Source organism: Homarus americanus, unplaced genomic scaffold (genome assembly GCF_018991925.1).
Source record: "Homarus americanus isolate GMGI-L3 unplaced genomic scaffold, GMGI_Hamer_2.0 scaffold7493, whole genome shotgun sequence".
NCBI classification, from domain to species: domain Eukaryota; kingdom Metazoa; phylum Arthropoda; class Malacostraca; order Decapoda; family Nephropidae; genus Homarus; species Homarus americanus.
Window position 1 is genome coordinate 7,471 of NW_024722894.1, and position 12,137 is coordinate 19,607.

Here is a 12,137-nt window from a genome sequence, read left to right on the forward strand (position 1 = left end):
ACTTAACAGCTTCGAGTCGGATGTGCTTGCTTGTTTTAAGGTGTTGTTGGACTTGAAATTTCTTGCTCGCTGTCACTGGTGCTTCACAATATTTACAAAACAGTACACTTCCATCAGTAGTAAATGCATCAAATTCCTTTACATATGATCTCAGCACTTCATTTTGGTTTCTTTGTACTTTCGGCATTTTCACGAGCAGCAGAAGAGAGTAGCTCCACACAGCAGCACTGCTCCTGACTGACTAACTCACTAGTCCAATGAGTCATGACCAGGTGTGGAAACGACAGATTAAAGCGACGTGACCTCACCTCACTTCACCTAACCACACCTCACCTCACCTCCCAGTACCACGTGTGCTCATTCAATGGCAACAAAGAGATACTGCCAGATGAATATTTTACCAAAATATGCATTTGCATATGAAATATGCAAATGCATAACTATCCGGGCCCTAGTCATCAGCATTGTAGGTCATCAACATTGTGGGTTATGAACACTTATTCAACACTGTAGGCTATTTATACTGTATTATTAGTTTCTACAAATACCCGTACACTAACTTAACTTCATTATTCACTTGCATTCAGTGTTATTAATTCTACAAATAAGCTTTCAGTATATCATCATTCTCCTACAATCACCATATAACTTACTCCTCAAACTCTCACGAAGACAAATAGACATTTAGAATGCTTAAATCTTTCATGAAATAGATTATTTCATAGATTAGATTTTTTGGATGATAGATATTTTACTGTAAGTCAAGTAGAAATGTAGATTAATCATCAACTCAGTGGTCATATCTTTAGATAAACTGACTTCAAAGGTTAGCTCTCACAATCCTACACTTTCATTAATACTCCATCCCTACTTAATTGCACTACCCACCACTAATTTCATCTAATATGGTCTACCCACATTAAAGCAAAACTGTTTTCAAAAATTCTTTTGGCCTCCTGTCTACCAACTGCAGGACATAACCTATTTTGTAATTGTTACCAAGTCTTTTTGATAATATCAAGAATATGTTTATGATACTGTTATCTTGATCTCACATTGCATTTACAATTTTTTGTCTTGGTGCCATATCCAACAGATGGTACGTCCAGACTCCTTCACAGCCAGCATCATCCGTCGGTCATCACGCACCATCTCCCGTTCCACGATTGATATTCCTTCCCTGGAAACAGTGTCGCCCAGCAGTGCATGGCCCTGGACACCTTCCTCCGTGTCCCTGGAGGTTCCCACAAGGACCAGTAGGAGGTCTGCCACAGCTCTCAACAGGTTGCTTACTTTGCCATGCTATAGGCAATAGGCATGGTAGTGACTATACTGTAGGCATGGTAATAGCAAGGCTCCAGATGTGGTAGTGGCCTTACTCTTGGCATTTTTGTGGCCTTCAGCATGGTAGTGGCCATATTATAGCATTGTAGTGGCAAATTCCATGTTTGTAGCATGGTAGTATCATTCTACATTGATGCTACAAGCATGGTAGTGGCCTTAGTCTGAGCATTGTTGAGTCCTTACTCAGTAGATTGTTATGACCATGCTTCAGCAAAGTACTAACCATCCTTTAGCATAATTAGTGGCCTTTCTCTGGGCATGGTGGTGCTATACTGCAAGCATTTTACGTAGTACATAGTGGCTGTTCTCTTCCCATGGGGGTGACCATGCAGAAGAGTGAGTAGATACCCTGCTTTATGCCTAATATTCTTGCTCCAAGCATGATGATATCATGCTCATGTTCCAGGCATGGTAATGTTCAATCTCCAGGAATGGTAGTGGCCATGCCTCAAACATAGGGATGAATATCCCAGGAATGGTGGTGCCATTTTCTAGTCCTGGTGGTTTTATACTCTGGGGATACTGGTTCTATTTTCTGATCATACTCCAGGCATGATGTGTCATACTTCATGCATGGTGATTCACTGCTTAAAGTATGATGATGCTATGCTTTAGGCATGGTGACTCCAAGTTCCAAGTGATGACCTGCACTTGGATTAATAGAGGCCATGCTTCTGGCATAATGTAGCTATCCTTGAGGCATTATGTGCTATGCCTGAAGTATGGTGGAGCTCGTACTCCAGGTTTGATTGAAGCACCTCCTCACAATGACCCAAACACTTCAGTTCGTTGTCAACCTACACACCCAGGTCCTTTTCACATTCGGTCTTTGTTAATGCTGTTTCTTCCTCCCATATGGGCATCTAGAGAACAGGATCTTAAGGGATTCAGCAAGTGCCTTGCACAACTCACTTAGCACTCTGGGATGCACCGTGCCAGGGCTCTTATGAAACTTTAGCTTTGGCAATTTGTTTCTTATACCCTGTCTGACCTGTAGTGTTGTTTGGCCTTTAATGTTAACTGACCTATAGTGTTCTGACCTGTAGTGTATTCTGACCTTTAGGGTTGTATGACCTATGGTATTGTAGATGTGCCTTGCAACTTTTAAGTAGATGTATCACAGGCTTTTCAGTAGATATACTCATAGCTCGGGCTTGGAAGTAGATTTGTAACAGGCATAGAAGTAGAAGTGACAATCTTGACAGTTGATATAATCCAGGCTTAGTAGATGATATGTTCTAAGTTTAGTTGTAATGTGTCACAAGCTTGGCAGTAGATATGCCTTAAGCTTGAAACTGTAGTAGATATGCTGCAAACTTGGTGGTAGAAATATTTGTGGCTTGGTACTAAACTTGCTCCAAACTGGCTGTTCCCAGGCTTAGTTTTGACCATACCCATCCAAGTGCTTGTTAGTGGCTGTGTTTCAGGTTTGTTGTTGACCATGCTTTAGGGCTGGTAGTAACCAGTCTTGTTAATCATACTCTGGGCTTGTTGGTGGCCTTGCTCCAATTTTGTTGGCAGTCATGCATCAGTCATGTTTGTGGGATTGCTCCAGTCTTTTTGGTGGGCATGCTTCAGCCTTGTTGATGGTCATTTCCAGTCTTGTTGGTGGCCATGTTTGTCTTTTTGGTGGCCATGTACATTCTTGTTGGTGGCCTTGCTCTAGTCTTGTCAGTGGCCATGCTGTAGCTTTGTTGATATGTGTATGTCAGGCTTTAATGCAGTCTTGGTAGTAGATATGTTTCAGGGTAGGTTCCAGGCTATTTTTTGGATCACCCTTTAGATTAAGTAATGGCCATGTTGTAGGCTAGATGGTGACTTTAGCTTACCTTAGTAAAATTAAGACACTTTTTATGTCAGAGCTACTGCATTTGATGTCTCACAAGGGGAAATTGAAGTGGATATGACTTTAACAGAATGGCTGATTGAACAAAGACTACAGTGGATGAGACATGTGCAGTGGTTGGAGGGGGGAACTAAGTGAGGAGAGCAGTTAAATGGACAAATAAGGGGGGAGGAGGTGGAGGGGAGGGTGCTGTACGCCTATATTGAGATGGGAGGATTATATTAGGAAGGGTTCAAGAAAACTTGGCTATGAATAAGAGAACTGGAAGGTAATGGCAAAGGATAGAGAGGGTCTGAGGAAGAAGATAAAACTAGCAGGAGCTCAGTACTGAAAAAGGCCCTCAACTTTAAATGGGGATAAGAAGAAGTATAGTAATTATATTTAAAACTTATTCATTTTATTGTGATAAAACATAGCAAAAACTTCATTCCAAATTGTACACATGAGGAGAATATTGGTTATGTAGGAATAGGTAGTAGAATGTGCACTAACTATTTTTTCATTATATATTTTAATAATACTTACAATATCATACCCTCTGCAACATATACATTACATTTAGATGAATATATTTCTTTTATTGTAATTTTAATTTTCTGGGATACAGTACTTGTATATGCCAAACAATATTTTATTTTAGGCCAGGTATTGCCACATTAAGCAGTTTACTTATTAGTTGTGGGTGCTAAAGGTCATGTAGTACAGTATACTGTAGTTATAGGCTAAAGAAATATTTTACCTCATTGCACGTCAAAATGGTAACTGTAAATCACACATACATCACAAAGCACAAATTTTGTATTTTTTACAGTAGATGTAATATAATGAGCATTGGACATTTCACTGCTGATAATAGTTGATCTTTAGGCACAGTAAATGGCACCACATGTCATCCTCTACCCACATTTCAGGTCATCTTTGGAGGTGCCATGCAGCAGTGGTCGTCCAAGGGTGGGCAACATACCCAAAACCAGTATGTCAGAGAGTTTACCAGAGGAGGAGGAGGAAGAAGAGGTCAGTATCCAGTGAATCTATCAACTTATAAAAGTTATCAAACGTGATGGTCTTAATTTTTGGGCTGTATCCTGAAATTAGTGGTCATAATTTACAAATTCCGTATGGGCGAATTTCCACAACCTAAGTTTCCATAACGTGAAGGATACCTGTATTATTGTGATTTATCATTTCAGTTTCTGGTGGTTGAGACAACTGATGTGGAGAGTTGTGATAACCACTTGCCAGGAAGTCCCTCCTCTTGTCATAGTCACCACTCCATATCCCTCCACCGTGGGTCTCAGTCCCCTACATCCCAGTCAGTCTTCTCAGCCCACTCCTCGGGACATTCCAGCCCCACCATGACCCAGCCCTCACCATCCCAGGTCACCCCTCATCAGGCTGATAGAAGAACTGACACCATCATTAAAAAGTAGGTCTTTAGTCATTGTAACTGAAGGATAAAACAACACAATACTAATTCGTTATAAAGGTTCTTTTTATCAATAAACTGTCAAAAATTTTCACTGTAATAAAAGCCTTTTCATGAGGAATATGAGACAGTAGAACCCTGGTTATCTGGGGTTCATCATATCAATAAATATGGCAGCTCATCCCCATTGTGCGCGGTATTAAAATTTACGATTACTGTGAGGGCAAACTTTTTTGGAGTGAGAGTTGTGAACTCTTGGACCAATCTACCAGAAAGTGTTGTGACGGCACAAAGTGTGAGCTCTTTGAAGACCAGACTTGACCAACATTGGAGCAGGTTCAGGTACATTCAGGAGCCGGTGCATGCCCAATACTTGCCATCAGTGCGTAACAGAGATGTGACCGATCGCCCAAGCGGCTAATGAGTCGATCAGTGGCGTAGAGGATGAAAGTAAAGTAAGTAAAAGTATAGGTGATTTTGGAGGATTTTTTTATTATTATTATTATTTCATTTTAGAGTCAGTTAGTTGAATCTGCTGGTTAGCAGACTCCGTATAACTGGATTTCTACTTACTGTGTGTGTGTGTGTGTGTGTGTGTGTGTGTGTGTGTGTGTGTGTGTGTGTGTGTGTGTGTGTGTGTATATATATATATATATATATATATATATATATATATATATATATATATATATATATATATATATATATATATATATATATATATATATATATATATATATATATATATATATATATATATATATATATATATATGTATATATATATATATATATATATATATATATATATATATATATATATATATATATATATATATATATATATATATTGATAAAATCACACGGGAAAAGGGAAACAACGGAGCACCTTAGCTTTCGTCTTTATTCAAGACATCTTCAGAGACAACTGGATTACATGGACAGAGAGAGGATTAAATATACAGGGTGGCCTTATTAAACATGAGGTCAGGTCATAATGATGTCATCCACTAATCCCCACACCAACACACACGTAGAGGAGCTTAAGAGAAGGGGGTGACGTGACTAGTCAGGTCAGGTAAAAAATAAGGGACCCACTAAATAACTATCATACATCTAGATCAAAGGTTTTCAAAGCATTTTTAACTTTGGGCCACTGACAAATAAATTTATGTAACATCATATCAGTTTTGAACTGACCATCACTAAGGTTTATTGATTTTAATTCCTTAATCAAACTAGCTTCAACCAGAAGTCTTTCTGTGACACAAGATGATTTAATACTTCTAAGCTTTTTTCCCAAGCAATGGGATGATTATTATTCCTAACATGAACGAACAGGGCACTGCTTTCAGATGCTGTTCTGATATTGTACTTATGTTGTTTGATTCTGAGCTGCAATGTTTTTCCTGTCTGTCCTACATAATTACAATTACATTTGCTATAGGGAATACAATAAACACTTCCATTTACATTCAAACTTAGGCTATTTCTTATTAACATATTGGTAATGGTTGAGTCATACTTGAAAACAACATTAATATTTAGTAGCTTGAGGGACTGAACTAACGGGACAAATTCATTACGATAGGGCAGGGTCAAAATATTCTTAAGTGTAGGAATTTGCCTGGTTTGAGAGGAATGAAAGGATTTTTTAGCCCTTTTAAAACAACGATCAACAAACAAAAGGGCAGCCCGGAGAGCTGGCCACAAAATCTATAATGTGATAATTTTTTTTTTCCCATATCTAATACTGTATATATTACTTGCCCGGAGGGCTGACCACAAAATCTATAATGTGATGTGAATGGTAAAAAGAAAATAATATTATGCTGTTTATGAAAGGTATGTTCATGAATAGTAAATTCATGTATGATACAGAAATTGCTGTACCTTAATATTTCAAATCCTCTTGTTTAATTTCATACAATATATTTCCCACAGGCCCCCTTCACACTGTAATGATGATTGTTCATCACCATCAAAGCTGGAGAAGTCCATATCACGTAATGAAATTGACTTGGAAGTCATGTCTGTAGTGTTAAGCCAAGCTCCATCTTCAAGCCTCCAGCGGTACTCACCGGCTACCTTAGCTCGGCAGTCTTGTACCTCAATCCCAGACAGCCTTTTTCCTCAGTCCTCTGTACAAGAATCCATTTCCTGTCATCCTGCCTCACAAGCAATAGTTACACAGGACTCTGAACCACTTACTACAGAGCAACAACAGAACAGTCCTCCCAAGCAAGATGATCATCAAAGGTCACACAAAATGTCTGGAGGACGACCCCTCTCTGGGAAATATATAGGTAAAAGTAATGACAAGTGCAAAGACCAGGACACTGCTGGAAACCAACAATTTGATAAAGTAATCAACCATCCAAGCAACCCTTGTCTTGATGAGAATAAAAAATCTGCAGCTTCAGACAAAATGAACTTTGCAACAAACACTGCACTCATATTAAAAAATGGAAGCATTGAAGGAGAAAAGTCTTGCAAGACAGTTCCAGAAATACAGGAAAACAGGAAAAATGGAGTTTTGAGAACCCAATCCAGCAGAGGAAGCAGAAGTTCCAAAAAATCTGGAGGGATTAAGAGCAGAAAGAGTGATTCTGCTAAATGCAGCAAGAATTCTCAAGGTAGCAGCTGCAGGAGTAAGGGAGCCTCTTACAAGGATAAACCCCTCATTTCTAGTCACACATATATCTTAGAGGCCAGTGCTAAAGATACAAATGGAGATTCAGTAATAGAGGTGCAAGGATCAGGTAGCTCTTGTAAGAGGAATAACTCGGCAAGAGAACAACGACAAGCTACCATCAACCACTTTAGTGCAACCCATGTGTCTGAATCTGTCAAGTGTAGCCTGCAGAAAGATTCTGTGACCAGCAGTCATGCAACTTCAGTCACTTTCCAAGATAGCCTCCCACACAGTAATTCTAAGTACAGTGTTGCCCCTTCATCCAAAAAACACAACAGCAATAGCCTCAATAGTAGCAGGGACAGCAACATCAGCCATGATAGCAGTAACATTAGCAACTACAATTTCACCACTAATACGAACAGCGATGAAGACTTCCTGAAAAAGGTAGTAAAGCTAGAAATTTAAAAATTCATTTTAGTGTTGGTCATCCAAGTCAGGGAAATAATACATGTCAAAGGTAATTAATTGTTTATATTTGGTGGTTAAAAACAGGGAATTATGATAAAACTACAATATAAATTTTATGGTGCTGTAATTTAAAGACAAAGAATAATTTATGAAAGAAGCACAATATATGTGGTTCAAAAGTACCTCCAAGTAATGAATGGTAAAGAAATTAAAGGATGAGTAACATGATACATATTTACTGATAGAGAAAAATATATTTTTAGGGGCAATTTCTTTTATTATATGTGAAGATACTAAAGAAATTTTTGTTGTAAAGGGTTAGGTGAAGACTGTGATTAGTATTGTAAAGAGAAGTGAGAATACTGTTTTGAGAAATTATTTCAGATAACATGTCAGATATTGGTAATGAATGTCATTAAATTTTCCTGGGAACCTTGTTTGATTAAACTTTGCAACTGAAGTCTAGGGTCAGTTTGTAACACAGTAGCTGATTGGCTGGCAAACGGACACGTGAAGAGTCACTACACTACTTTATTATTTAACCTGTCACATTTATATTCTCTGTATTTTATAGAATATGAACTTTTTGTGTTGATATCTGATAATTTCTGCTCTTGGGGAAGCAAAAATTAGGATGTGAAATGCATTGGTAACATAAATATCATAAAGAGAACAAGAAAAAGATTTAAAAATTTTAGCACATCCTCTACAGCACTTCATGTGGTCACGGAGTTTACTTGGCTGAGCTTGTTCATCATGTTCGTGTTCCTTTTATGATATTTTTATTACCAATGTGTTTCACAAGCTAATTTTTGCTTCCCCAAGTGCAGAGATTATCAGACATCATCACAGAAAAGTTGTTATGCCTTAAAATAACAGAATGTAAATATGATAGATTAAATACTAAAGAACTGGAGTGACTATTGGATTGTTTGTCTCTCAGCCAATCAGATGCATTGTTACAAACTGACCTTTGGCCTCTGTTGCAAAGTATGAATGAACAGACTATAATTGTAAAGGTATTTTAAAGTAGATTTTCATATTTTTCATTACAACACAATGGGTGTTATGGGGTGTGTTTGGACACTTAGTAGGGAAATATTTAAGAAAAAAGAATACTGTATATATTTACAAACTCTCTATCCATAATTTTTTTTTTTTTTTTTTTACCGGTATGCTTCTTAACAATGTTTTTTATAATTGACAGTATGGACTAAATAGTAGTGTGGAGAGTGGGATCATCCCTGACACAACCATGTCATGCCTGGACACCAATAACATGGAGGAATCATATGACCTTTTACTCAGTGAACTCTCAAAGACATCCTCCAGTACAACTCAGGTACATACTGTACCAGATTTTGTACCTATACACATGCTGTTGTTTGTATGCTCAGAACTATTTTCATTTAGATTAGGAGAGTGAGGGGGTCCCCAGGGATCTTGGGGGCCTTAAACAAGCACTTAGTCTGCTTTTAGCTAGAGCCAGCCCTGAGATTACTCTCGTAAAGTTTTGTTTAGCGACTTTGCCAAGATCACTTTGTATCTGAGATTAACTCCTTCACTATGGGGATGCCATCTTTAATATTTTATTTGGCTCATGCCTAACGATTTTATTCAGCAGAGAGAGGACCCCATACACAAGACCATATGCTCTCTCCAAAAAATAAAAAGTGGGTGTTTAGTGGCTGAGTTCTTACTCATAGGTTACTTGCAATGAACCAAAGGTCATAATTTTTTTTTTCTTCTATCTGTTCAATTCCTGTCAATTTACAATGCCATGAAGGGAGGTGAGATGGTTTGTCGGTCACTCCAGGTCACCAAGAAGGATATGGATTGTAATAACACTTTATTCTAGTGATATTTTTAAATCTAGATTTTTGCTTGTGCCTCAAAGTTTGTTTCTTCTGCTGTTTGGAAATTTAAAATGAGTGGTATTAAATTTTGGTAGGCTTTCTGATAGTTTGTGGTGGCCAATCATTGTGCAGTTTTAGTCTTGAAGAGATGTTGCCCCCTTGTGGTGGCCAATCATTGTGCAGTTTTGGTCTTGAAGAGATGTTGCCCTTTTCTGGCCATTTTTATATCAATGTTCTACATTTTTAGAGGAAATTGCTGGCGGCAACAACTTAGCTACAATATTAACCATTCATTACAGTCTTTGTAATCAAGGGCCTTGACTGCTAACTTTATGACCTCATTGTAGATAACATTAATGTTTTAAAAATATCCTCTTTGCCTGTAGTCAGCTTACAAGCTGCTAGTCATGAACCATTTGCAAACACTGGGCGTTTAAGGGCTCTTGAATATACAGTCTCTCCTCAACTTACGACGGGGTTCCGTCCCAACGACCAGGTCGTAAGTCGAAAAGGCGAAAATAATACAAAGAAATTCTAAAATGGGTGTCTCATTTTCTTCTCAGCACCACAAGAACTCTCACTTTTATGCTTGCCAGCCATTTTAAAGGGAATTACAAACGAATATTTTGTCAGTACACAGCTAACGTCGGTACTAGAAAATACGTACAGTAATTTGAAAAATATTTTTTACGACCACAGCTGTCGTATGTCCGGGTTGTCGTAAGTCGAGGAGTACCTGTACCTGAAAATGTTCACACTTGAGTTTTCACAACATTCTTTGGCTAGATATTTCACAAGTTCACAAGGAGGATGCTCTCCCTTTGAAGAATGTGTTTGGACACACTTCAATGAAAATAGACCGGCTACCATAAACAGTACCTAGTGCAACTAATAGTTACATTGGGAATAGCTTGAAAATTGATAATTACATTTGCTTTTACATTTTCATCCCTTCAGAAGTCAAGGTAAACACAATTTTTTTTCCCCAAGGTTCTGCCTGCTACTTCGAAATCGTTAAAAATATTCCAGGAATGATTTCTATCACTTTAATTCAGTTGTTGAATCTTCTACACTCTACAGCACAGGTAATTTTGAATGAAACAAATGTAAAAAAAAAACTGAAGCAGGCTCTGTTTAAGCTTTGAAGCACAGGTGCTCCTCTATCTACGTTCCTGAAGCTCGTTCGCAAGTTCCTTTGTTCTTAAGTCCAACCTTACTCTTGTAGACACCAAACAAATTATAAAAAATGAAAAAATAAAGGATGTACAGTACAGCTATACTCAACAGCACAGCATTTTTTTTTTTTTTTTTTTTACGGGGATTAGCCCACCTGGGCACAGGTTACTGACTCACATCAGGGCCCGGGGGGCGAAAATTTAATAATAATAATAATTCATAGTAAATAAAATTTATAATAAAAAGTAAAATAAAATATTAATGGTAATAATAACAACACTGTGATAATAATAAATACAAAAATGCAAGAATGAAAAAAAATCAACAGTGAGAATGTTGTTTTGTCATGTAATAGAAACAATTGAGACCCTACAATTGTGTGTAAATGAGGCAGAAAGTCAGATCAGCAACCTGGGACTTGGTCACAATTTTCGTGATGCCATATGGCAGCAGGGTCTACCATTAGACAACACATTATGCTGCTAATATCTTCCCAGGCGGTAGTACCTCCCTGTTCGGTAGCTGCCTACTACCTACTCAGGCATTTTCTTCCAATATAATCCACATTAAACTCCAACTCTGGCAGGTAACCCCCCCCTCAGCAATAGTGTTTGTACAGGTATCTCTGAAAGTTCATGTTGAATGTAAGTAGAGGAGCACCTGTACAGGAATACCTAGTTATTCGCATTAACATTTTAACACCCTTATTCGATTACAGCAAAGCATACCCTGCTTATTCATAAATGAAAAATATGATATACCCTGTAGTAATATTTCAAGCCTGGCAGGCTAGCTGCAGCTATCTTATTCTGATGGAAGACCTGCTTCACATCTTCACATGGGCTTTTTTTTCTGCACGTACAGACCCACGTAGTTTACAAATTAGCGAAGTTCAATGGGACCATTCATATAGAGCACGCACGTGAAAATTCACGTGCGGTAGATGCTCACCCCACGCCTGTACGTACCTGTATATCCAAACTGCGGCGTGAAAAAAACACACCGAGAGTTCTAGAATTCTTCATATGGCAATGGTAAATGCTAGTTTAAATGTTTACACTCATTACAAATGTTGTACACACACAGAGTACATGAATAAATGAAGAGGGAACAGGAAGAGACTTTATGCTGTAAATAGCTTGTGTGTACTGGCAGGAATTAGGCAGTACTGTATATCCTGATTCACTGTAAGACTCACTATCTCATGCACTTCAGACTTGGGGAATACAGAATGGCTATGAGCATACATCACAGTCTCACCAATCTTGTTCAATATGAACTACACCTCGCACTCATCAATATTTGGTGATACAGTACAAGAAAATCATTTACTTGTTTTTTGTTTTTGCTTTTACAGAACTCGTTTAGAGTGAGGGAGGGAACT

At 38.0% G+C, this 12,137-nt stretch overlaps 1 protein-coding gene across 1 annotated transcript; it reads left to right on the plus strand.

Annotated features, from left to right (window-relative positions):
• Positions 1-354: 354 nt before the first annotated feature.
• On the plus strand, positions 355-10,612 carry LOC121863177 (dentin matrix acidic phosphoprotein 1-like). Its single transcript, XM_042361658.1, has 6 exons — positions 355-1,284; positions 4,102-4,204; positions 4,381-4,616; positions 6,560-7,697; positions 8,929-9,063; positions 10,568-10,612. The coding sequence occupies exons 1-6, from the start codon at positions 1,097-1,099 to the stop codon at positions 10,610-10,612; spliced, it is 1,845 nt and encodes a 614-aa protein (XP_042217592.1). The 5' UTR covers positions 355-1,096.
• The last annotated feature ends 1,525 nt before the right edge of the window (positions 10,613-12,137 follow it).